Below are 27,338 nucleotides of genomic sequence, written 5' to 3' on the forward strand. Positions count from 1 at the left end.
GTTGCAGTTTGTGAAGGTCAAACGAGTGATATCGAGTAGTTTGCCAGGTATTGTTGTGACAGTAGATAAAGATGCTTTTCTTTTTACGCCCTTGAAACCACTTTGGCAAATATCCTGTCTTTTGGGGCAGTGTTCTTGGCTTTGAGAGCGACTTGGGTTTTATGCTCCTCCAGGCGCTGTTAACTTAATGTTGTTTCTTTCAGATACTGGCTGCTCTCCCACTCATTAAAAATGGTTTTAGCCCTATTTGATGCTATATAATATATATTTATACATTTATATATCAATGCAAATATTATTTTGGCTGTACATAGTCTTTGAAAACTGTGGCGTTACTACACAATATTTGAATTTACAGTCGAATAGATGGGAAGCGATGAGCAGGAGCTATTAATTTTAAAAGGAGGGAAAAAATGAAAATAACTTTTTGCCATTCTCTTTAAAAATTGTTTCTTGAAAAGCTAGAAAAGATTCTGCAAAATCTGAATGTAATAAAAAGCATGCTAGTCTCACACGCCTGCCACCCTGCACTGTAGAAGCCCTGGTTGTGATCAGAAGTGGCACATTCAGTCTCTCTGGCTTGGTTTCAGCAGCTACCATAGTAGCTGATGCAAGGTACTGCAGCAATACAATCACAGCTATCATCTTGGACCCCTCGCATGTGCTATGAACCACTGCCATTTATTATACTGCTTGGTTTCAATACTGGAGCAATAAAGGATCGATAGAATTTTTTCCGTGTGGAAGGCATGAAGTTTAACTGCTCTTTCCTTTAGGGTTTCAATGCTCATATCCACTGTGTAGTTAGTAATAAATAAGTTTGATGTATGAAAGAAAGAAATCTTTTTAGTTTTTTTTTTTTTTTTTTACACAGCCCCCTTTGTCGCAGCTCAAATAAATATATTCCACTAAACCTTAAAGTGAATGTATATAGATATATATTTATATAGAAAAAAGTACATTGACGTCTAACTTTGCAAATGTTATTAAGAAAATAAGTGTTATTTATTCATTCTTTGCTTCAAAGTCAGTTCAAGGAGACATTTTAGCGATTGATAGAAAGGTGATCGAAGTACTACTGATAAACATTTTCTCTCTCCTTTACATCTCTTCTTCAGATACGACCAGAGTCTTCAATCTGTCATAGTTAGTAGTTGATCAACATGTATGAGTTCGTACTCAAAATAGTTCTATTTAATTATTCTGGAGAAAACGTATCCTGAACAGTGTTAATTGTGCTTATGCTGTTGATGTAGATCTCAGAACATTGTGGTCGGACTGGCAGCCTCTCCCGGAGGCTGGCAAGAAAAGTCCCAACTGGTGAATAGAAACGTGACAGTCACTAAACCAATGCCATAGAACAGGGCTGGACGTCTTCTAGAAAAATATATTCAAATAGACAGACGGAAATCAAATTCGTCTTCTCACCTTGCTGATCTCCAAATATGTTGCCTGGGTGTAATTTCACACCCCGCTTGAAGAAATTAGTTCGAAATAACTCAGAATCCATTTTTGGTATGCGTGTCATTTAGAATTTTCCATGGAATTCACCCGTTACGCATCCTGTCGTCTCTGAGAGGCGGTTCAGTATCCAGTGATGGAGCTCTCCTCTAATACTGCTTAATAAGTCTAGAAAAAGCCAAGGAGATTTGATAAAAATGGAGGATGATGAATAAACCAAACAAATATGGACGACCGTAGGGGTGCAATAATCCTGTGTATCGGCAGCGGGGGGGGAGACAGTTCTGTGATCTCACAGAAACCAAAGTTTCCAGCGTGCATGCTTCTTGGAGTCAGCTTTGGACTTGCGTTTCGGGGTGGAGGTGAAGGCCTCCTGGGGGTAAGGCAGGGGGGCGAAGTGGACGTCGTCCGTGGGGCAAAGCCTCTTCATCAGCGGCTGCAGCTTGTCCTCCTGCTGTTTGAAGTCCAGCTCCACACTACCTCGGAGAAGCAGAGACACACAACAAGTTCAGGCACCACCTTATTGTCATGCTGAATGAATTACATATTATTCTATTTTAATAGACATCCTCCCTATTTTAATCATTTTTCACAGTTGATGCCTGCTGTTAATTCAACCCACTGTTAGTCACATCGAAGCCCACCAAGTAATAATAACCCATACCATTTTCAGCGAGACTTTTATTTTGAAACATTTGCAGAGTGAGTAATAACAGTATTTCTCTTAGCAACAGAATGGTGTGTGTCTCGTGACTATGTGATTATTCTGATTGAATAAATGTGCTGTGAATTATGCTGAATGTATCACATCAGTCACTAATTGTTCAATTTTTTATATTTTCACTTGGCTTTTATTCTTAACTCACCCTCCTGGCTGTAAACCTGGCCATGGTTTGAATACTCATTTACCATGTCCATCCTCCCTCATGGACACTGAATGCTCTTAGGCTTCTCTCCCCGTCATGCTTTTGTAAATCTTGACATGTTTTGACTGCCACATTCTCCCTATAACCACACAAGAGTCTACGTCGTGCGTGTGCTCACTTGACCCCCACGCAAGCATCTGTCACGGCGCTGCTCATCCTGCTGAACGACCTAGATATCTTGCTCACTTCATCCTTATTTCCAAGGGAAATTTCCCGATGTGGTTTGCCTGCATCTGGCTGCCCACTTCTGCTGCTGTGTTATATTTCATAAAGCAAAATGGAAGCACATCACTGGAGATGATTGCTTGCTTTGCCTGGATTGATGTGAACCCCCTTTTTTTTTTCCAGATTGTACTTTGTATCTGATGTTTTGATCCTTGGACAGAAATATATAACGTCAGCAAAAGATAACAGGGATGCAGAGCTATCCAATTTTTGGAATTCTTTTGCACACACACTCACACAGTCTTTTCCTTCTTGGTGCACTCCACGTTTCAACCTGGGTGTGAGAGGGTTTATCTCGACCCGCCATCATTGTAATCCCACGCCCGCGCACATCTGACTACTAGGTGCTGCTGAGTGAAACTCAGATTACAGCCTCAGCTGTGGTTAAGTGTAGAGGGACTTTAATCTGCTAAAGCTTTCTCCAGCCTCTGAGTCTGGTGGGTCGGCATTGTGACAGACAGACTTGCATAATGGCATCAGGAGGATCCACCTCATGAAAAGTGCAGCTTGCCTGCTCAGACGCTGGCTTTCACCACTGTGAGAGATTATGCAGTGTCAAGGTGAGCTCAGCAGTCGACTGCATGCGCTGATTGAAATGCAAAGCATGTGTAATGATTGTTTTTTAAGAGCGAGTGTATTTTTTTGTTCTTTGAAGAAAAATACACCAGATAGAATCCCTTTGAAGGCGACTGGATGTTGATAACGATTAGTATTCCAGGTGAGCTGCAGGCACAGATCATTCTGTCTGTTGCATCTCAGCGCAGCCAAATCATAATTTGCAGGAGCTGGGACGGTCTCCGGTACGGTGTCGCAGTAAAATGTGACACTTTAATGCAGGTGATGGTTTCGGCATTAATTAGAGCTGAGCAGACGTCGACGCGGGTGTTTGACAGTGACTCAAGTAAATGTTGGGTGCTGAACCAGACACTCAGCACTTTGCATTAGTTTGACTCAGGCCAAGAACACTGCAGCTATTAGCAATAAATCAGCAGCTGTTAATTACGCTGGTATAAATCCACTTCAATTTGTGTAAAGTCAGGGTTTGTGTGTATACACACACATTTGTCTGCACGTGGAAACGTTTGTGTTTGCTTGTATTAGTGGGATTGTCTTTCTGTCTCTCTATACCTACCATGCATTTTGAAGTTCACATGAAGCGCTTTGATTGTAAATTCAGCGTGTTCTTAATGTCAGTAATGTTTGAAATTATTGAATCAATTAATTGTGTTAAAATCGTGATCTTGGTTCACACCTATATGCAATCTCATTTCTAATCGACAATTATACCTCATTCTGATTAGGGATTTTTAAAAAACAGCTCCCATTCTGTGATGTGAAAGATTTCGGGATTCTGACAAAACATTAAAAGTCGAAAGCACAAAAAATCCAGTCCATTTACCATTATCACAAACTTTGTAAGCAGCTTTTGTTAAAGTAGCAGCACTGCAGGGTAACACCAAGAAAATATGAAAAAAGGATGGCTCATGTACTGATCATATATCTGACACTGAAGCGTATCAGACAACTCCATATTTCCAAAAATCTATCTAAGAGCTTGATATGTAAATATGAATGTGATGCTGAAAAGCGATCTCCAACTAAAGAGGCCACAATGAATCATTTGCAGTTCTGTTTGTTTTGGCCCCAAGTCACAGCTAAACTCTGCAGCCCTTGAACAGAATGTCCCAGCAAGTCTGCTGCAAATTACCTTTTGATGCACAGACTAAGAGGTTTGTCCTGAGGTTTCCTGTTCGTCAAAATATGAAATATCTGCAACTAGACTGCTGCAGCTCGCTTTACCCAAACTATTTAAAGTCCTTCTTGCATTAAATTGGTCCAAATATGTACCAGCCAGGATTTTGGCATGTGCCAGGAAACCAGCCCATATTCCTCTTCTTATTTTTATTTTTATTTCAGCCTGCACTCGTCTTCGATCGAATTTAAAATTGATTATAAGATATCACTTATCCAACATGAATTAGACTACAGCTGGAGCCTCCCTCCCCCTCCCAACACCTTCAGAATGTGGCTTTAAATCTGCCTATAATCTTCTCACATCTCACGGGGATAAGAAATGGTCTTATTTTGAAGGGTGATTGAGCGGTGTTTGTCCGAGTTGGCCCTGAAGTCGACGGTCTGAATCGATTTAAGATTCTCTCCAGAAACTATAAACACGCTTTTACCTGAACTTGTACAATTCATCCCTGCTGTGTTATTCAGACTGTTTTGGATTTTATTATCATAACACTGTCTTAAAATTACTGAATACTTTTCTTGATGCCCTCTTACTGTAGATTTCTCATGTTTGTGTAGAGGCAGCACTGTGCTGCCAATTATTTTCTCAATGGCCAGGCCCAGGGAAACTGAGGTGCGTGTGTGTTCACAGCTCTCGTGCTGCATAATAAGATTAGAAAGTCTTCTGCAGTTAAACACAAACTTGCATATTAAACAGAATTCATGGGCTGCTAAATTAACAGGCTCTTGCTGCTCGAATAACTTAAGTAAGGTGGCACCAAAGAATCCTGTGATCAATGAGTGTGTGTTGGAATGAATGTGCAGTGCTTTCACACATGTATGCCAGCAGTGTGCTGAGTGTGTCCTTGTGTAGTTTTCATCTTTTAAAACAACCTTCTATTAATACTGTGTACAGAAGCAGATCTCGAGCACTTTTTGGTGACTTTGGGGGGAAGCACTAGTTAAATGTTGTGTCTTTTTGTGTGGGATATAACACACACACACACACACACACACACACACACACACACACAAAGTAGCAGTGATGGTATTCTCCCTCTGACTGTTGTGGCTGTGTTTCCATTGCCATTGGCCTGTTTGGACAAACAGCCATTTAACCACATTAAAGAGCCTATTATTTTTATTGGTACAATCATTGGATGTATTTTCAATTTATTCTACGACCTTTGATTTGTTCAGTTCTTACCTGCAGGTTTGTGTCTGTGCTTCTCCATTAACTGTAGGTTTACTTTACACTTATTATTTGACCTGCCCGTCGTACATAATTGTGTTTACATGTGCTGTGTTAAATCTATAGTTAGAACTATATCATGACTTTTGTTAGATGAGCTGACTAACAAATATATTCATACAAAAAAGAAAGACCACAACAACCAGGCAGTTGTTGATTTCAGTGTGGGTTACTCTGCAAAGCTTATTCTTCACATTACTAAAGATGGTGAAAGAAGCAAGAATGTTCCCGGTTTGAATCCCGGCTGTGTACCCCGCCTCTCGCCTGACGTGAGCTGGGATTGACTCTAGTTCCCCCCTGAGACCAGATAAGATGGATTCATTCTAAAAACATAGCATTCAGTCTGGCAGGAGAATCATACTAAAACGTCAACTGGCCTGTAGCTTGGGAACAGCAAACTTAAATGTCACTGAAAAAAAAATCAGCATAACTTAATTTGAGAAAAAAAAGGGGAGAGTGAAAAGATAATCATCTCATCTTTGAAACATACTCTAAAGACGTTTGTAATGAAAGATTTATTAGTCTCTTCCCGGCCCAGTTATCAGCATCTCCTCATGAAACTGTCACAGGCCCTCGCTGCAGCGCGCCACATATTTTTAGGCTAAAAGTGAAGCGGTGTTGGCATTTCCCCCGTCCCCTGGCTGCCACTCCCCTGAAGGGGTCGTTGGATCGGAACAAATTGAAGAAGGCACTTTGGGCCTTGTGTTTAACCTCACTCCTCCACTTGCTCTTACTCTCACTCACTTCCACTTGTGTCCTGTCATGTTCTTGCTCCTAAAAATGAAGTATATGTACAATGGGGGGGGAAAAGACACTTGTACATTCTCATTGCCATGTCTAATCTTTTACCTCAGCGTGTTCCTGGCACCTCTCATCTGCCCTTTACCCCAGTTTAACCATCTGTGAGTTTTAATAGCTTGTATTCTCCTCCTTCCTCTCTCTGTCTCCCCGTGTTTCACATTCTGATCCTGCCTTCCTTTTTTGTTCCCTTATCTTCCTCGAGTGTGAATGTGCTCTTCACGACTGCCCTAGCCGTCCCCTCGCACTGTCTGTCCCACGGAGAATCACTCTTGTAACTATGGTAACCGGCTTGCCACCATGTTGGAAAACATCATTATGCTTTCACAAAAAAAAAGGAGATATCTTCGCTCAGCAGATCCGTGCAGGCAGGCCAGCCTCGCTGCTCACTAATTTCCATATGTTATAATGTAATGGGCTCTTATGCCTTTAGCAACGCTTAATTGATTTTCATAGCCTCGCACAGTAGATTGGAGACTTCTCTTTTTAAACACCCATTCCTTTGTTGATTTTATTTATTTATCCATTTGCAGTGTAGAGTTATTCAAGGAGCGTTTTACCGGACAGATAGTTTAATGATCAGCTACTGTTGCTTGTTTTTGAATTAATCTTAAGACATGCAAGCTAATGACACAATTGAACGTTTGAGAAATAACCGCAGTCCGTTGTGAACAATAGTACCCAGTGGTGGGGACCTCCACCATCGACTCCCTTAATCACAGCGGCTTAAATCTATCTCCCTGTTTGATCAGAACATTAGCCCATATAAATTCAGTGTGAGGAAAATGAGATTACAGGGTTTCTGCGTCAAGACACATCACGGCTTAATGCCTGTGGTCTTGAAATAAGTGGAATGCATTTCAATTCCACAGCTTCTCTGTCTGTCTCGTTTTTTTTCCACCTCTCTCCAACCTCTGTATTGCTTTTTTCTCTGACTTTTTTTCCTTTTTTTTTTTTCATTTCATTCCTCCCCTCTGTCTGCCTTACTCACTAACCCATATTACATCACCTGGCAAGATGGAGTGAACTGCAATAATCTTTTCATCCCTTTCTCTCCTATTCTGTTTCAATGTCATGCACGTAATGTTGGGCATTGAATCCCCAGGTTCATTTGAACACACTGTTAGCTATTAGGAGGAGATAACACATTCTGGACAAACTGTGAGATAGAGAGAGAGAAAGTTATTGAGGATGAAAGAAAGACGGAGCGAGTTCAAGATGGTTCATAACAAGAGAAGTGAGACCAGACAAGGACGGGAGACCACACCAGCTTGTGTATTCTGTTTGAAGTCCAGGCCCGTAGAGAGCAGCACCATATCGATCTGATGCTGTTGTTATGTTAAGGATGGACTCTGAGATGATGCCATACACTCTTGGACAAATTGAATATGCTGAGGAGAACATGCCTTGCTCCTCACTGTGCTGCGTTTGAGTGATTTATGGAGCCATGTTGTTCTCTCTTGCCAAGAGACCAGCTTTACCCCAAACACGAGAGGTTTGGCCCGAACACAAAAGCTGCTTTCAGACATGCCCTTAAGTCCACACACTTCCCTGAAATTTCCCAGAGGGGCTGCATGCGACAACGTGAATGTCCGAGTCAGCTGCGCTGGATGTTTCCTGGAACTTTTTTGTCAACCCCTGCAGTAAAATGTCAGAGGGAGCCCATGTAAGTATACAGAAGGACATTTATGGAAAATTCATTGCGAGCAACAGCGTGTCAACAACGTTTCAAACAGCACAGTCACACATATGCAATTGTTATGCGGATAGTGCCGGTCATACTTCACATAAGTTGATGCAACGCCACTGGAAACAAATTGTTTATTCGCCCCCTCACTAGCACAGATTAGAAGTGAAAGGAGGCGAAGGTTCACCAATGTCTGTGAGACTGGGCAGTAACACAAGACACAACTTTAAAAGTCAACAAGACTCATGAGCTTTTGATCAAGGGCCAAAGCTGAAGTTGTGGCCTCCTGCAATGCTGAAGACATAAACATACTCAGAATAAAATCCAGATATTAGAGACAGCTATTCTTCCCATCCAAACTGTGTTCCTTCATGGCTCTTTGTGTTCCTCCACCTCCAGAGAGGTTGTTTTCATGGAGATCTGAGTAATTAGATTGCCATTTAATCCCCCTGCCTGTGTGAATACAACTGCTATATTTGATTCTGTGTCCAATCAACACAATTAACCATGCTAAGGGAGTCTCTTAAAGGAGAACTCCCTTCAATTCAGCAGATTCCAAACACCTCACTCTGCCCTTTCATCAAGTGGAAACCCTGCCAGGTGCCTGCAAGGTTTGTCAAAAAATGAGCTTTCAGTTTTGTATTGAGTTCCTGTTTTTCTGCTCTTCCTCTGCGGATGAAGCATTTCAATCGATTTCTGTGGATCTAAGAAGCCAAATGAGAAGTTTTGATGTTAATTCAGAGCCCGGTGTCATCGCATGTGCACGATCAGCACCGGCCAAGTCAAGAGACGAGTCTAAAATGACTTCTTCCTGTGATCCTTTATACATAATTCAGTCACCTTTTCTCTTTGTATTTTCAGGATAGAAGAATTTAAATAAAAAAGATTTGTTGGACAACTCATTTACACTTTGGCATCAGTGGCTCATATTAAATGACAGCATTATTTATTTATTGCCACCTGCATTTGGAGTCTTTCAAACCCTTTCAGGCATAGAGATATATAAATGAAGCACCTTTATCAACTCACCGGTGATATGGAGTACACTCTCAGCTGCTAAAAATGTCTTAACAAAGATATATTTTTAATATTTATGTGTCAGTGCAGTTTGTGCTCATAGATGCAGAGGGATCTTTTTTTGCGATTGCCTCTAAAACTTGCAGAGGCTGCCACAGCAGGGCGAGCACAGCTGCTCTTATCTCAGGGCGAGTGTTGATGGAGGACAGTTAAACCAGAGGGAGCTGAGCCTTCTCTTTTCCCCACGACCAAAATCCCACAGAGCTAGTATTAAACATGGGGATGACTAATTTATGATACAAGACGAGCTCCGGTCTCCGCAGTCTGTCGTCATCCATCCTTTAACCCTGCACCTAACCTACTCTAAATTCCCCCGAGCCATTTTTTGCCCCTCCACTGTCCGTCACTGCATGTGTAATAATTCAGCTCACCCCACTTCATCCTGTGGGCACTGAATCGTACTAAAAGCCTCCATTCTTATGTCCACCCTGCGGCTGTGCAGAGGGACCTGCCGCGATTTAAACACACTTTACGACACGATGTACCTTCCCCCGCTCAAACATCAGAGAGAAGAAAGCTCTGCCCTGTTCCTTCATTTTCAGGAGCCAATTGAAGTTTGTCCAGAGGCTTATCAGTTATTGAGAGCAGTAGATAGAAAATGATTTAAATGGCTCTTCAGAGGCGAAATGCCGACTGAGTGGAGCAGCAGTGTCCACTAAAAACTGTTTTATTGATCGCCTCTCACCCTCTTACTCTTTAAATCTTTTTTCTCCCTCCTGTTCATTTGGACTGCTTGAATCGTACTTTTTCTCAGAACCAGACGGAAAAATCATCCACATATACACATGTGGCATGTGTCCTCACGGGGCCTGCACCCTGTCAGTCCCACTGTGTATCAAAGATGAGGCTCAAGTCTGACAGAGGTGTCAGGAGCTGCGAGGCTCTGTCAGAGGTCACGGCCACCGGCTGTGAACTCAAAGCTGATCGCGCATTTCACATGAGGGCTTTAAGCAAAGGATATTATTGTGATTGATGTATGGATTTTTAACCCTGGTAATTGTTATGGATCCATGGATGGTAATTTCAGTCTGTCAGTAAATATCTAAAAAACCACTGGATGGTTGGTTCCCGGAGGACAGCTTCCATTGGATTTTCTTCTCGTGTCTGATTTGCTCGTCCAGAGTGAAATATCTCAACAACCATTGAATGACTTGCTGTTAACTTTTCTATGGATGTTCCAGGTCCCTGAAAACTACTCTCATGACTTTGGTGATATCCTGATTTTTTAAAAATCTAGAATGACCAAATGAATGCAGAATGAATATCATTTCCATCAAACAGGCTAAATTAAATCACGACCATGGTAAAGATTATCCCTGCAAATCATCAGCAGGTTTTGATTTCTAGTGGTACTTCTCCCTTTCATCTGTTTCATCCATATTCGGAAGCTTTCAAAAGACGTGTAATTCAATTCTATTAAAATAATTATCAGAAGTAATGCTAGTTACTTCTCTGTTGACTATTCACACACAGAAGACTCTGCAGCCAAATATTTATTCATGTACTGCACCTTCATGAGGAGGTAGCTATGTCGTCCGACAGACTAATGACTCTGGGCTCACATCTATACTGGTTGTCTGATGTATCGAGTATGCAAAGGCTTAGTTGGCCTGGCAACAGCACAATTGGATGATATTTCATAACGTCTGGATGCTAATTAATTTCACCTTTCGTTGCCCCCGTGCTCACTCCCTCCGCAGTATCTACTTTTCAACCATGCACCCTTTTGTCTCCAAGTCTCGCTAACCGTACCTCTGCTAGGCACCTGGCTGTGGATAAAAGGGCGTTACGTGACAATCTGAGAGACCCAATAAGATGTATGGATTCCACAGGAGCGTGTGATGTGTAAATGTCACAAGTCCCCATGTGTTCATTAACAGCCTCCACATTATTCCTTGCCTGCCCTGCCCCCTCCCCTCCTCTCAACCGTCCTTTTTCCACCTGTCCCCTCCAGGAGGAAGGACGAGGCACATTTGGATCATCGTGTCTTTGAAGAGTGATGGCCACTAACCTGTAAATAATGCATGCGCTGTTCCGGCATGTGTCACAGTTGGCCGTGTCCTGTCCGGTTCGATAGGAGAGTCTGCGGGGGAGATAAGAGTGGTGAATGAGTAATTACAGGACTTGTTAAGCTGCTCCCCCACACCTTCCTCCCTCATCCTGTTTGTCTTCCCTCGTTAGCTGGACCACAGTAAATGAGGGTGATGAGGAGTGAGGCCGCCCTTCTGAGTGGCCTGTGTCCGGCAGCCAGGGCAGAAAGAGCAGGGTGTCTACCATTAGCTCTGGTTGACTGATCTGGGGTCAGATAAGGCAAAGTGGTGCACAGTGGATGGGTTTCTAGGCTGTTCTGAATGGTATGAATTGTTTTTATCAAGGACTTTTTAGAACTCTTGTTCGTTAACAATAAAAAAAAAAAAAATAATGCATCAAAATTGCTTACTTGATGCATTGACGTTACTATTAAACCTCATTTAAATTCGCTAGATCTGGACTTTTCATCATGACTCTCGGAGAAATCGGCAAAAAACACCTTATCTCGCAATTTAAAAGAAAATACATGTACTTGCACTGAACCTAGTTTCTCACATGAGAAATCCAAACTCTTGATTAATCCTTTCTGTAGTGGACAGAGTTGTAAGCATGCCGTATGAGTTATGTTCAGAATGAATCATTTTTGTTACTATTAGCTGGGGGTGCAGTGGGCCGCATTGATTTGGAAATGAAATGGCTCCTTTAAGCAGTTACAATTTGACAGTATAGTTTAGGACAGCAGCCCTTTGGCGTTGCACAGTTGGTTATTTTATTGTGATATTGATTCAACGAAATATTCATTCAAACACATCGATAACGTTTTATTTTACATCCGATGCGTCGCTCTATTGTTCTGACATCAAGTGTCTCTGAGATTAAATATTATCATGACCCAAGTTCCCATTATAGATGCCTATTCCTCAAGGGACAGTTAAAGACCAGGTGGTGGCTCTGATGGGGACTATTTGGTTACATGCTTCAGAGGCTCAGTGGTTTTCTTATTGGATTAGAATGTGGGAATGTGCATATTGATTGACAGTAAGTGTTTCCCCCTGTAATTAATGACATTACAAAGGACACACTGTGGACTCACTTCAGCGATGACATGGACAAGATGTGGAGTCCTTTACTGCTTGGTTTTTATGGTTATAGACCTGGACTGCTGCATCAACAGAAAGCAGTCTTGTAAACCCAGTACAGATGTCAACCTTTATTTTGGGGTGGGGCAGTTACTTATACAGGTAGTAACCTTCGTCGACCACTCTCCTTCACACGTGTCCCAAGTATGTGCTTATTACCTCCGCTAAGGATTTTATGTTTTCATCTAGATTTGTTTGTGAGTCTGTTCGTTAGCAGGATTATTGCAGAAAATGTTTGTTAACATAGTACATGTATCTTATGCAATACACGTACATGCAGTATGGTGATAAAGTGGCCTTAGTTTTACCATGATCAATTTTCCAGTGAAGTATTACCTTGGTAGCACTGTCTTTGTTGGAATGAAGAGTTGGTACTTTTGGCTCTATTTGTCATTGGAGAGTCAATGGAATTTCATTTATGGTGCTCACAGAAATGAAACGACAACATTAAAAAGAAAATCCAGCTACGTGTCCTTCCGGAAACAATGTTCTGCTTGTCTTCCACTATTCGCTGTGTGAAGACAGACCACTGGAAATATTTCCACAGACACTTCTGTTTCTCTTTGACAAATGAAATCCCATTTACTTTACAATATTGCCATTGAGGCAGAAGAGGTGAGTGAGAAATATAACAACCTATTGCTGGCCTGGTTCACACCTGGTTTTAACATCTGTCCCGAGTGACGGTGTATAAGATTTTACCCATTTTAAATAAAAAGGACTCCTCCTTTACATTCACACAGCCTAAAGAATTTTGCTATATGTGTCCCAGTCCACCTCTGAATGTGGTCTGTGGGCATTCTCCCCTGTAGTCAGAGATGTCCTGTTGTGATGAGATCACCAAGGAGGGATGATGATACCAGGTCTAAATACCTTCATAAATCAGCATCTCCAAAACTAGGATGGCTCCGAAAGCCGCTCGATTTTTATCTCCAAGGTTAATTCACATTTAGTTTGATCTTTGCAGAAGCAGAGACATTTTTAATTCTCTCTCAGGGACTTTTGTCATGCTGCCCATAAGGCGCAGCACCAATAAAAATTAAGCCGCTATCATAAATTTCTCCTCCTTATCTATTCTTTTTTCTGCGCCACGTGCTCTGACAGGTATAGCAGAGTTGATAACAATATTGTTATTTAAAGTGAGAATGAAGTAATGGAGAGAATCTAAGCAGAGGATGAATGCAATAGGGGTGACAGTGCAGCGGGGAAGGTTACGGCCACCTTCGCTTTCCACCCACATGAGTCGATTGATAAACATGGGCAACTGGATCACATCCTCAGAACATCCCACCCTTATTCTCTCTATCTCTCACCCTCCTGTTGTTTTTCTCCTTCCATCTCTCATCCCTCCTCTCTCTCTATCTCTCATTCTCACATCGAGTTGATGAGAGAAAATAAGAGGGCAGAGTTAATTCAGGCAGGCTTCCCTGGGGAGAGCCAAGCCAAAAGTGCCATTAACAGTGTATTTATACACCCTCCCCCTTTTCCACTTCTGGTTGAGCTCTCCCAAAGGTCACTGAGTGGGTGGGGGTCCACAGGCATAAAACCATGTACACATCCAGTGTTAATAGACAAGACTAGCAACAAGTCCCCATAAGTGTGATTAATTGTGCCTGGTCTGCCAACACAGGCTGATGATACAGCAAAATGACTCCTAAGCTTTGGGCCGTTGGATGCAACCAATGATGTAGTTCAGAACTGCATTGCAGCTTTTACACTGTATCATATGCCCTGGACCTGTGTGTTTGTGTGGGTGTGGGTGGTGTGTGTGTGTGTGTGTGTGTGTGTGTGTGTGTGTGTGTGTGTGTGTGTGTGTGTGTGTGTGTGTGTGTGTGTGTGTGTGTGTGTGTGTGCGCGTGCGCTCTACACTCTATTTCTGAGCGGCTTGGTAAGAGCCCCTAATATCATCTAGAATCCAATAGCACCTTAAGACCAGTGGTTCTTCCACTCTACACCTCTATCCTCCTTCTCATTCTTTCCTTTTTTGGAAGATACCACCTCTTTTTATTTATAGTGGCAAAGCGTTTTCTTATTTCTTTTTTCTTGTGTGTGTGCGTGTGCGCGGCATGGCGATGCTTTTTTCTTAGTCTCAGCACATTAGCCATGGAATTTCAATTTGTGTCCGAGCAGCATGTCACAAACACATGCCTCGTGATGAATGCACCCAGCGTCCATGAAAAATGAATGTCATATAACATAAGCAGTTATATATCAGATGTAATTGCACTCACAATTCACCTATAGCCTGGGGGCACTCCTATTTGTTGTGTCGGTGACATTTATGTAAGGGGAGTGTGAGGCTAATGTAGTGTGACTAAAGCAGCGCTGGGATTTTTGCTTGGCTTGCTACAAGTCCAACTTTGGGAATTGGAAATATGCAGAAGATGACTGCGCTTTTATAGAGACACAGAGGTTCAGTTTGGCTCAGATGGATTACAAGGGGCTTATGCTGCTCACTGACTTTAACTAAATGTAGGCTTCTGTAATTAATGTATGAAAGAACATTGCAATTGTTTCCTTATGTTTGTGAGCAGATGGCACCAATAAGGAGCATAGTGACTAATTTTCACTTACAAATTCCTCTCCTCTCCTCACCCCCACTCCACCTGCCACTTTCGACACATCTGATAAGCCAGATGTGTTTTGCAGCACACAGGGAGATGGCTGTCCTTGCTGCACCACATGTCTGCTTACTTTTTTAACTCCAGCACACTTTTTATGAGTTAGGTGATAAGGAGATTAAGGCTGCCTTGTGCAAGATTGAAAGCAGATAATTGCCTTTTAAGATGGTTCAAACTCAAAACTGTAGTAAGATCTGTTCCATGATCAGTCCTCGTTGAATAGTAGTGTTCCCCTGTCGTTTTGTCTCATTCTTACCCTTTAGAAAGTTTGAATCGTCTGCTCCTTTGTTCTAACCTTTGTATGGGTGTGAACTTGCAGCTCACAGCTTTTAAACTAGGTTGGTATCATCTTGATTACATAGATTTTCTCTCTCCCGATCTCGACACAGTCCTGGTAAAAACAGATAGGGATCTGAGTGGCAAGACCCAGCAGTTCATTCAACAAATTGGCCATTTTGTTTGCTTCATCCCTTTGGATAGACAGTCCCCTATTTCAGCTGACTAGATGCTATCTGTAGCCCCTTTTGTATAAACTCAGTATCAATTGGACAGTAAATGGCTTTTTCACAGGCCATGGCTTTTTCAAAGGCCACGGACTTGCGAGATAAACATTATGGTGTGTGGTCAGATAAGGCCAATTGTTGAATATCCAATTTAGTATTTTCCTCAATCAATAAAATGGCTTATAATTGTTGCTTAATAATTGTATGTTCTCCTTGGAATCAGCCTTTTTCGCCTATGGTGCACAACCCAAAACGTTTCCACAAACCGCCTTTCAGATGCTTTGGTGTCGTGATAAGATGTGATAAGAAATATTCCCCCCATGTTCAAATGAATTTTGAATAAGAGTGACAGCCCATATCTGATATGTTCCAGTTTCAGGTCTGAGATTTCATTCCCAGTGACAGCTTTTCATACGACAGGTCATCAAATCACTCGGGCCACATTGGGTGAGGTGATTTGTCAGAATACGCTCTGCAGCAGCTCCACCATACCTGCAGGGGGAATCATCATAAAAGCACACTGTGCTATAATAGCACTGCAGGGCACATCCAGGTGAAAGCCTCATCATCCCAGCTACGTGCCACTGCCCTCTCTTTTTTCTTTGACACTCATTGGGTGGTACAGTCGAGACTCTGCTGAGCAGCTGTCATGGACACAAGCTTGTCCCAAAGATCTAGAAATAATGTAAAATATCTGAATCATGAATGTTTTCTATCTGTCTGATGTTTCCTCAGTTTAACCTTATAAACCTTTAACCTTTTCTGAATCATAATTTCTAGTTTTTGACATTTGATAAGTAGGGAGGTGCTGATGCAGGTATCGATACTGAGCCTTTAAAAAGATCAGCCATAGCATTCTGTGCTCTGGAAATGTATTCATAAAGTCAGCTGTTTCTAGGTCAGGTTTGAGTCCCACAGCTATCTCTGGCCTCATGTAACCTTAAATGAAAATGATTCCAATGGTTTCCATGCAGGGAGCTGTACCCATTTTAAATTAGGGGAAAAGAGAGCACTGGTGTTGCATTGGTACTCCCTTTCAGCAGATACCCTTAGTTGAGGTATTAGAATCTATGCCAGTAGAGAAAAAGTGGTGTACATCATAGGCTAGATGATGACTATGAAATGTCTTACCCCTCTCTGTGAGCCTCCCCCTTTTCCAATTCCTGGATGACTCCCAATAGCACCTTGATGGTCTCCTGGCTGGAGCTGATGAGATTCTCCATGGCCTGCAGCTGTTCTTTAACATCCCTGTCCTGATTCATAGGCACTATTTGCTTACAGGTCTCCTGTGTTTGGTCGGGCGGTGCTCCACCAGCCTCACCACCTCTGCAGGGGGACAGAGGCTCCTCCATGTCCCTTAGAGGCCGAGCAGATAACTGGCCTGTGTGGCACTGTGCCTGTGTTGTACAGCCTCTACTGGAACGTGGTAATGTCTCACTCTGCAGCCCGTTGAGCTGGAGACCTTTCTTCCGCTTGCTTCGCACAGATGGGCTGTCCAGGCACTCCACCTGTGTTAGGGAGTTCCAGGCGATGGGGCCCGAAACCTTGGAGGCCCTGTCCGGCAGGGTTCGGGATGAGCCCTCCTCCAGATTGAGCAGCTGCCTCTTGACCGAGCGGTCTATATCGGCCTCCTTGAGTTGTAATCCTGTCCTGGCTTTCGATGGGACACTGCAGAGCTGGTACTCTGCCTGTGCTCCGGCTCCACTTCCTCTCGATGTGTCTGCAAGGCAGTCTGTGTCTGCAGAGCAACTGAGCAGCAGAGCGTCAGAGCACAGGCCATCAGGTGCAGTGTGCTGCTCCACTGTGGCAATGCACTCATTAGTATGGAGCAGAGCCCTGGTCCTCCGGACTCCACTCCCCCCGCAGGCTCCCTCCTCCTCCTCCTCATCTAAACCCTGCTCAGCAGCCTTGGACTGCTTCACCTCCATGACAAAACCGTTATTCTGACCTTTATAAGTGTCCACAGCCGCCACGTCTTTATAGGTGTGGCCTTTTTTGCGCTCAAATGGAAAAGTTTGATAGCGTTTCTTGAGGTCAGGTGATGTCTGCACGCCCGTGCTCCTTGTGACGTTTGGGATGGATCTGCGGGCCGGGACAGTCATGTACTTGCGGTACGCCACTTTGTATGAGATAGGCTTGCCACCTTTCCCCGCCGCCTGCAACTCTGCCTCCCTTTGCTCGTTCTGTGCCTCACAGATATCCTTGAAACGCACTTGCAGGGCCTTGTTCCTCTTCCTCACCTGCCGACTGGCTTCCAGGGAATACTTCACCTCAAGTGCCAGCGAGGTGGACGGCAAGGGGGCTGCCTCCGAGTCAGACTCTGAGTTGGTGAGCATACATTTGCCACCCTCCTTGCTCACCATGTTTCCTGAGAAGAATGGAGAAGAGATGCCACGTTAGACACTTTTTACAACCCACTCAACAGAGCACAAATCCTCTCCTAGCTTTGGGGGAAGGGAGTAACTTGTTATTATTTAAGGAATACTTTACTCTCATTGACATTTTATCTTCAAATTCTCACAAATCATAAAAGCTAATATACATTTTAGCGAAACTGATTATACAAACATTTAAAGTCATTTGCGTAGGTAATTGAGTATAACCAAAATAACTTAGATAGATTTTCTTTACATAAATAAATGCGTATGATTATACCATTGAAAGAAAAGCCCATAATTTCCTTGTCAAAACTGTAAGGGTGAAGCATTAAATCTCTATGAATGCAATTTTTTTTAGCACAATTTAACTTAATTTAATTAATTAATTTGAATACATTTTTGCCAGTTAAAACATCTTTCACCACCAGTTGCATCTACTCCCTCTCGCTTAGTAATGAGTCTTTGTTTCTCAGTTTTGCTGTGGTGATCAGTCACTATACTTACAATCATACACTTTGTCATTCAAATGCATTTAGGCAACAGTGGCAAATCACTGTTGACTGGACAGATTGCCTCAGCATGACTCTTTACTCTTCGACCTTTACTTTTAACAGCTGTTAATCAAGTTTAAATAGGATATCTGCCCATTTGCAGGAACATTTGCTCTCCCTCAGCAAATATGACTATGCCATCTGATCTGGAGATGCCAAAAATGTGGGCGATATCTGCAAACCTTTGTCAGAGGACTGTAAAAAAAACCCTAAGTAGACACATCCTAAGCAGAGATAAAGAATTATCTTTCCCCCACTACCACAGGTATGGTAGCAACAGCACAACTCTGCAGTTTGCCTCTGAGGCCCTGACAGAAATGTAATTCTCCCCCTGCCTGCTGATTTACAATAAGCAAACACTCCACGCACTCATAAAGATCCTGAATCAGATAGGACAATTATCCGTTTCCACTTATCTGCCAAGACTGCTCTCCGTCAACAGTGAAGGACATCCTATTTGAAACCTGTCTGTTTACCTAGCTGGGAGCTACACAATGGACATTTTGTCTCACTGTCTTCTCCATCACATTATCACCTTGGTTCTGTATTAATACACTGAATTGTGCTGGGTCTCATCAATAGGTGAGAGAAAGCCATCCGTCATTGTCTATTTCATCTAAGATTTAGGATAACAGTTTCATTTACAGATGTTAATAGGAGTTGGTATAATTTATAAATGCCTACATTTTACATGTTGGCATAATCGTTAAGTAATTTTCTTTGGAAACTAAAGAAAAGCCCAATATTAATTAAATCAAATTTGGGCTCTGGTCAGTTTCAGTCATGTGGGCATCTTCTTAATTGTTTTAAACGTGCCTGTAATCACAAGAAAAACAGGCTTTGGTTTCAAATACAGAATGCCTGGTGCTCTCTGGTGGGGCTCAGTTAAGTCTCTCATGGGCTCAGTCAGATTTAGACAGAAAATTTCAGCTACAACTGCACTCTAATCACAGCACGTTTTATGGGCTACATTATATGAAAAGTGGACAAAATACAACATATTCACAAGATCTCCAGGAAGAAAACACCAGCGTCAGTGCAGTTATTCACAGAGAAAGGCCAGAGGAGGGCAGGAAATATAACCATTAGTAGTCATCAGGGACTCCAAGGAACAGTGTTGCCATAAAGATGTGATAACTTGGTGACTGCTGACCCGCTCGCCACTTTTGATTGAGCTGTGAATGCAGAGTGAATGCAAAACAATGTAAAAGGGGCAAATCAGAGCTCCATGTGTAGCACAAGCCAATTCAATAATATTCCAATTATCCCCCTGGCTGTGCAGCATTTGAGGCATTTCGGATGAAGAACGTCTGAAACTGGCACTTGTCCGTTTGACCATGTGACGTTTTATTTCCAGATTATTATTTATTCACTAGCATGGCTAGGCTCGTGTGATCCATCCCTGTCATTGTCCTCTCCATGTTGGTTCAATGGATGAGACTTTGAATTAGACATTAAGCTGTAGAGAAATTAGTGTAGTTTGTCAGCACAGCAACAGCATTTTCTCAGTCCTTTCTACTCATCCTCCTCTGCATAGGCTCCACCATACATCCAGTTTCATGCTATTGTATCATATCCTCATTTAAAGTTGATCCCTTCCGACATGTCAGCACTGCAGGCTGAATGATGTGTCTGTGACTCCACATATCTGATTTTTTACCCACCGGGCCCAGGAAACTGTAGCAGCACTCGCATCTCACCTCCGGCTCAAAAGCCTCCCCCCGGCCTCTTGCATAAATAGCATGACTCATCACGCAGTCCTGTGACAACTGTCCCTTTTTAGGGTGGCCCTGATCCTCTTTTTTCATTTAGGGGCATGTAAGTGAAGTGAACTGACCCACTATTTTCTACCAACAAGCGGGCCTCACAGGGTCATCTACGGATGGCAAAGCACATCAGACACATTCACTTCTGACCTTGTTTCAGCAGCGCAGCTCACACAGCTGTCACAGTGGCACTGTGGGTCATTTTTTGGGTTATTTCTAGGGACACAAGTGAGTTGTGTCCATGATGAGAATCTGTTGAGCATGACTGGTTCTTGGGAAGAGTTTCCTGGCTGTTCTTTGAAGCTTTGCAGTGCTACAAGGACATTCCCCATTACTGTGGTAATGCAATTCATTATTCTTTAATGGAAATGGTCTTTATTCTCAGAGCAAGTGCTCATTTAACGCAACACACCGTGAATATAAAGCAGGATCCCCTATTAATGGCATTATTTTGAACTGCATAATATGAGTCAGCAGTTTTGTGACTGGCAGTTACCTAATTGAACTTTTGGTTGCTGGGGGTAGAATCTTTAAAAGGTGGAAATCTTATTTTCCTGATTCAACCTGGGGGATTTAATGTTTACCCTAACTTTGAGCCTGAATAATTTTATTTTATCGCTTCTGCTCCAGTGAAGAGAAAATTCATTAATATAGCATGCATCAGAAAACAGGTGAATTGATTAAACCCTGCAAATATGGTTTTACATGTCAATTAGCAACAACAGTCGGAACAGGGTTTCTGCTATAAGCATTGAACAGGGTGTTTCATTGAGATTTCCCATAATTTATTTTTTATAATACTCTAATATTTTTCCAAGTTATGCTCAGTGCACGTTACATAGGTTTCGCTTGTGTTCAGTTTTTAAATCCGAAATGCAACCTGGCACCTTCGGCATTACAGCTTCCTTTCTGTCTCTTGCATGACCAGAACTGATTGCACGAGAACACTGGCCATGCAAATCTAATGGGGTCATTTAACACATCCAAGGGGAGAATCCATTGACTGCAAAAGGAATATATTCAAAGATCAATTTCAAGATGATTCAATAGCAGATCATTTAAATGGAGATTGATTTGAATCTGAAAGGGCTAATCTGCTTGTCACGAAGGGGGCTGGGTGACTTGACCTGACCTCAACCCCATCAAGCACCTTAAGGATGAAGTGGAACACTGTCTGTGAGGCAAGGACGAATCACCCTGCCTCTATGAATGACCAAAGTCCTTGTGGCTGAATGGAAGCAAACTCCTGCAGCCAGGATGGAAAAGCTGTCTTAGAGAAAAACAGAATTTTTTGCATAATGTAGCATATGCAAAAGTTGGTAATGAGATATTCAAGAATCACATATGGTAAATTGTCGATATAGTCTATGTACCCTCCAATCTTCAGAAGCCTTACTTGTCAACATTCCTGACTCTGGCACATCTGTGTTTATTTGCTGAATGAAAATAATAGGGAAATGTGTGCAGCCAGCATTGCATTTTTTGAATTAGAGAGCTCCTCTATCGCTGCAGTTTTACATCATTACGGCTCAGCGTGGTCTCAGATGCTGCTTGAACGAATAAGTGTGGCAGCATCATCACAGACGCAGGAGCTCCAAACTCTTCTGTAATCCAGCGTTATCAACTTGTGCTTTGTTTTCCTCTTTTCTTTCTTCCGTCAGCTTCCCCTCATAATTACACAGGGCTTAGTAGTGTATTGAGAAAGTCTTTGATGTGTCTCTTAAGAGCACACTGATTATGCAGTAAAAATATGTGCAGGCTCATAGTTTGCTTCAGATTGTGTTGGGGAGGTCATTTGACATTACAGGGTTTACTGCTGGCTTTTTATTTTCTATTTGACACGAGCCCCCCCCCCCCAGCTCAGGGTTTGATGAGAGGGTATATATAGCTGAGTGATTCACTGTACAGGTCAGTGTTGAGGGATAACAGCAGCCCTGTGCATTAGTTCGACACCAACCGCAGCAAATCCTTTGTCAGTTAATGGTAGCTTAATGCCGCGAGATGGAACGCCACTGGAAATCACAGGGTTTTAAGGGATTGTCTTTCTTGTAATTGTTGCTCCGTCAACTGAACTACTGCTCTGTTGCCAAGCACCATGTTGAAGACTTAGCACAGAATTATCATGTAATATTGCATTAATGGCTAAATAACACCAGGAACATATTTATTGAAGTTGCAGGATGAGATTTCCTGATTGTAACTTGTTTCCTCCAGTCATGTGTCAATCCGTGTTACAATCTCACTGAAACATTAATACCTTTATGATTCTTTGGCAACTTGTTGAAATACTAGAAATAGTTTAGAGTGTCAAAACGTTTTCTGATGTCGTGACTGGATGAATCCAGATTTGCTGTTAATCCATGACATTGAGAATATCCCTATATATAGATTCAACCATATGCACCATGTTTGCACCAATGACGTGTGTGCACTACACCTCACATCCTCACCCCCACACTACTGTCTGCCTGCCTGTCTGTCTCTGTCACAGCTTCAACTCGGGCAGCTTTAATCCAATTTGGATTAAACTTGACAACTTGGTTGGGGGTTGGATCAAGACCTGTGTTATTGTTTTATCTTTATTTTTTTGATTTAGGAGCATCATGCTAATGCTTGGGAAATACATTGAAAGCACATATTCATATGTAAACAAATGGTGTTTAATTGTATTATTATATATTTACGTAGATTCTTCTGTACACGTATACATGCCATGTAAATAATTTATGCCCATCAGGTCTTAGTCTCATTTGACATTTTAAGTAATTATTATTTACCTGGCCTGCATCCCTCTTATAATCATGAGGCTACAATACTTCAATCAATTTGTTGAATCTGTAATATTCACCTGTGCTTAGAAGTTTTACGATTTTAAACAATTTTGCACATGTTGATCATGAAAGACGTATGCAACATGGGTGTAGCAAGAATTTTATCCATTCCAGTTGTGAACTTGAAAATCCCATAAAATAAAATGTGTGAGACTTTGCAATTAAAAGACCTAATACAGATTAACAGCCTTTCGGAGACTGCTGTGAACGCCATTAGTCTATTTTCACCTCTGGTGTGTGTAGTCAATGAAATTCCTGTCATAAAACAACAGTCGACATCAGTCACTTGTTATCTTTGAACCGTAGCCTTATTATTTTTACTCACTTTGTCACCACTGAATTGTGCTTGTTCTCTTTGTTAGGTCTTTCCTCATTGTAGTTTGCTTTGTGTGCTATATACGCCTGCAACCAGGTGGGCTCTCAGGAGCTTGATGAATTCACTGGAAGTGTGTAATCCATACGTCAGTGAACATAGCGGCGGCGAGATGGAGATCAGACCTCTGGAAAAGATGCATGCTGCAGAGGCTGCCTGCTCTACTCAGAATGCATAAGCTCACTCCCTTCTTCCCTGAGCTCTTTGTCTTTCTACAGAACGTTATATCTCTCTCATTTCTTTTCCTCATTCCTCTCTTTCTCTTTGATGATTTCTCTCTCTCTGACTTTTCAATCTTCTCTCTTTGCCTTCAAGACACCAAGGTTTCAAAGTTGATGTGGAACTAGTGAACTCTCACATTCCTTCTATACACACACAACTACACACAAAAACGTCTGTGTTCATTGAACATTTTAGGATTTTAGGACTTTTCTGCAAGGAAAGTCATAAAAGGACCACAGAGCAGGGACATGTCAGGATCCAATTAGTCTTGGTTAAATTTAAAAAATACATTTGCAGCTTTTAACTAAGAATCTGCCCTTTCAAGATATGAACGACAGCTTGGGTGTGTTTTTAAAGCGACAGTTTCAAGTGTCCTCTGACCCCTAAACCTGCAGAGATCAATAATCTGTTTCCAGAAATAGCCACAATTAGAGCCGAAGCAATTAATCGACCTACAAAAACGTATTTGACAACACTACTCAAAATTGATTATTTGTCATTTGAAACAACTACACAAATGTAAGAGCATGCTGCCTCATTTTCTTTTATGTAACCAGAAATAAAATTCTGTTTTTCAACAGTTGTTTTGAGCTCTGGGAAATTGCGTGGAACAACTCTGTTTATTGAAGAAAAGTAGATACAGTTTTAATGGAAGGAATTGTCGCCCCAAAAATAATAAAACAATATACACATCAGTGCATAAACTCACAGTAAACTCCCAGCTTCTGTTCCTCTGCCTCTGGGCCTCTCGGAGCCCCAGCTGACTGGGCCCCTACGCGATGCTTTACACACACATATACCAGCAACAACACCCAGGTGGGATCAGGTGCGAAGCGTCTTCCTCTGCTAACAGACGCCTAAAGTCGTCCACACATGCACACACATGCACAGACACACACGGCTTCTCCACCTCAAAAAACAGACACACGAGAGCTACCTCAGCTGCTTGGTGTTGTTGTGGCGCTCCCAGGGAAAATCAAAATCAGAGTCTGAAAAAATCAGACTCTTAATGAATAATCCTATTAGCACATGAAAGGTAACATCTGGCCCGTTCCAAGAGCAGTCATTCTTTTATGGGAGAGCAATTTGTTTTCTGGATGAATGAGAACCCCTCCCGACGAGAGGGGCCACGGGAGGCGAGTGCCGACTTCACCACTTGTCTGGAAACCCCAGGCGCTCATTTGCACCCTCCCACCCTAGCGCTGTTGGCCAAATTTGCTTGATTCTGTGAGGCAGGTGTCAAGCTAAAAAAGTTGTGCAGACCACTCCTATAATGTCTCCCAGACAGTTCTCTTTATTTTGTGCACGATGCCATCTTTGTGCTGCAGCCTTGTTCTGTATCGTCCTATCCACTCTGTATTGGGAGTGATTTTGCTGCATGCACACGCTGCTGCTTTCTTGTGTGCACACATATGGCAGAACTGTCAGTCTTCCTCCACCTTCTCTCTGGAGCATCACTGGGTAAACGCAAACACACACACTGGTTTCAGTGATTCCTAAAAATATATATTTGCTTTGAAGTATCAGGCCATCACACTCCAGGACCGCTGTGCTCAGTTCCCACAGAGGCGACGTGAAGGTTAAAGGAAGACAGGCAGTGACGAATGAAGGAAAACTTGCTTTTTCTTTCTTAGGCAACATCTTTTAACCACACCCAGCAATTTTGTATAATTGTATTTACATTGTACAAGAAAAGCCAGTGGCTGCAGGTGGGAACTTTTTGTGTCACGTCAGCACATATTACACTTTGATTCGTAAAAAGAAAAGGAACAAGGTCACGATTATTTCTCACAGACAATCTCCTCCCCTCCTTTGCTCTACGTCTCTTTCTTTATCCATCTTCATCTACTTCCCTCAATCCTCAGTGTCTGCACAAAGTGATGTGGAGCAGAGGGGAGATGGTATCAGAGCCTTGATCTGTGATAGGGTTGGAGGGGAGACTATGGGGGGGGGTTGTTCGGGATGAGTGAGATTGACGTGTGTTTTGTGTGGAAACTGAAGGGCAGTCAAGATGTGAGGGTTCTATGCAGGTCGTGCTCTCTCCTCCCTCCCTCCCTCCCTCACACAGACAGACACACACACACACACACACACACACACACACACACACACACACACACACACACACACACACCACAGCCTGTATGACGATGGTGAGTTTACCCAGTCCATTAATCTAGATTAGTCTCTTGTTAAGGTCCCTCGTCAGATGCAGCCAACAGTCCGTTGCTCAGCTCTCATCACATATTCCTCTGTGCTACCTGCCTGAAGACACTGCTGCCTCCATATATGGGAGAACAGCTTCACGCAAGAATTATTTTGCCTCAGATATCAATGTGTTTTATGTAACGCTCACTCAGCTGCAAAACTGAGAGGAAATGCAGCATCATGCAAGCCCTTGTACGCAAGCACAATCTCAGATATGTATGCTGAGCCAGTCAGATGAAATCTGGATCAAAATCCTCCTGAACATAGAAACCTGACCTGTCAGATCTGATAAATATGTGAGCAGAGAGGATGACTTTTTTCTTCCACCACATATTTACCTGAGATTTGAAACGTTTTTTTTTCATGTTTAAAGTTTTCTGAATGGATAGAATCATCTTTTGAACTAGACACCTGCACATTCCACAACCGCCGGCTGAAGTCTACCTCCACCACTTAACCCCAGCAGAGCAAACTAAGCATTAAAACAGTCTTGAGATTTTACCTCTTTTCTTCTGCCACACGTATTTGATATTTGACCAGTCGACTCAAAGTGAAAAATCCTAAACGAGGACATTCCCTGTGGCTTATCCCAGGCTCAGTCCCAAAGAGCGAGCAGATCCCTCAGATTTCCCCCCAACAGAGGTTGAATTTAAACACAGTCCCTCTTGCAGTTGCAGACGGAGAGGTGAAAAAGAGGGGAGGACAAGAGCAGAGAGGAGCGACTCACCTCAGACTGTGAATTACTGACGTAAAGGATGCGATAGTCTAGATCCCTGGTTGTGCCCATGCATGCCCGTTTCCTTGTGGATTAGAGGCGAGCTGCAATAGGAGGCTATGCCATGGCAGAAGTTAAGAGGACAGACAGGCGGCGGCACGCAGGCGAAGCAGCAGTAGTTGGAGTAGTTGTTGCACATTGGCGTCCTCTGATCCAGTGGTGTGACATTCCCTCTAAGCCCCAGTCAGAGTCAACACTCCCCTCTCTTTTCCTCCTCTACACCCGCTGTCCTCTGTTCCCCTTTCTCCGCACGGTGTCAGCAGGGGCTCTCACACACACACACTCACTCACACATGCATACACACACACACACACACAGTCACACGCGCGCACACACCCTGTGACTGAACTCCGGACGCTTCAGCGGCAGAGCCCACGCAGGCAGAATATCCCCATCGCGTCGCCGTTGGTTCTCCTTGCTGGCTTTCTCCGCTGTCCTGCGTGTGTGCATCTGAGACTGTGTGTGTGTGAGAGACAGAGAGAGAGAGAAAGATTAAGCGAAAGAGGGGGGAGGGAGCTTTGGAGAGCAAGAGAGGGAGAGAGAGAGCAGAGGGAGGAGGGAAGGTTGCAGTGGAGAAAGTACAGTTCTAGTTTGGGCTACATCTGGCAGGTTCATGCATCATCCCTTTATCTCATCACTTAAAGCTGTTTTGTCAGTGACCTCACCTCCATGGAGACCATATGCACAAAAAGTCTCGCTCCACATACTTTTATCAGGAGCAGAAGAATGAAATTCAGAGATTTTAACAGATCTGCCGCAGGTATTCTTTTCCTCACAGC

At 42.8% G+C, this 27,338-nt stretch overlaps 2 protein-coding genes across 2 annotated transcripts in view; one reads left to right on the forward strand and one right to left on the reverse strand.

Moving 5' to 3' along the window:
- The window catches only part of dock1 (dedicator of cytokinesis 1), a 155,915-nt gene that overhangs the window by 68,709 nt on the left and 59,868 nt on the right, over positions 1–27,338 (forward strand). The window lies entirely within an intron of this gene.
- Positions 1,614–27,023, reverse strand: insyn2a (inhibitory synaptic factor 2A). The gene is made up of 4 exons (XM_020083263.2): positions 26,511–27,023; positions 16,586–17,822; positions 11,172–11,243; positions 1,614–1,937 (listed from the first exon to the last, which is right to left on the reverse strand). Exons 2-4 carry the CDS (start codon positions 17,815–17,817, stop codon positions 1,754–1,756), a joined length of 1,488 nt encoding a protein of 495 aa, XP_019938822.2. The 5' UTR covers positions 17,818–17,822; positions 26,511–27,023; the 3' UTR covers positions 1,614–1,753.

This window comes from Paralichthys olivaceus, chromosome 21 (assembly GCF_024713975.1).
Source record: "Paralichthys olivaceus isolate ysfri-2021 chromosome 21, ASM2471397v2, whole genome shotgun sequence".
In the NCBI taxonomy this organism is placed as follows: Eukaryota; Metazoa; Chordata; class Actinopteri; order Pleuronectiformes; family Paralichthyidae; genus Paralichthys; species Paralichthys olivaceus.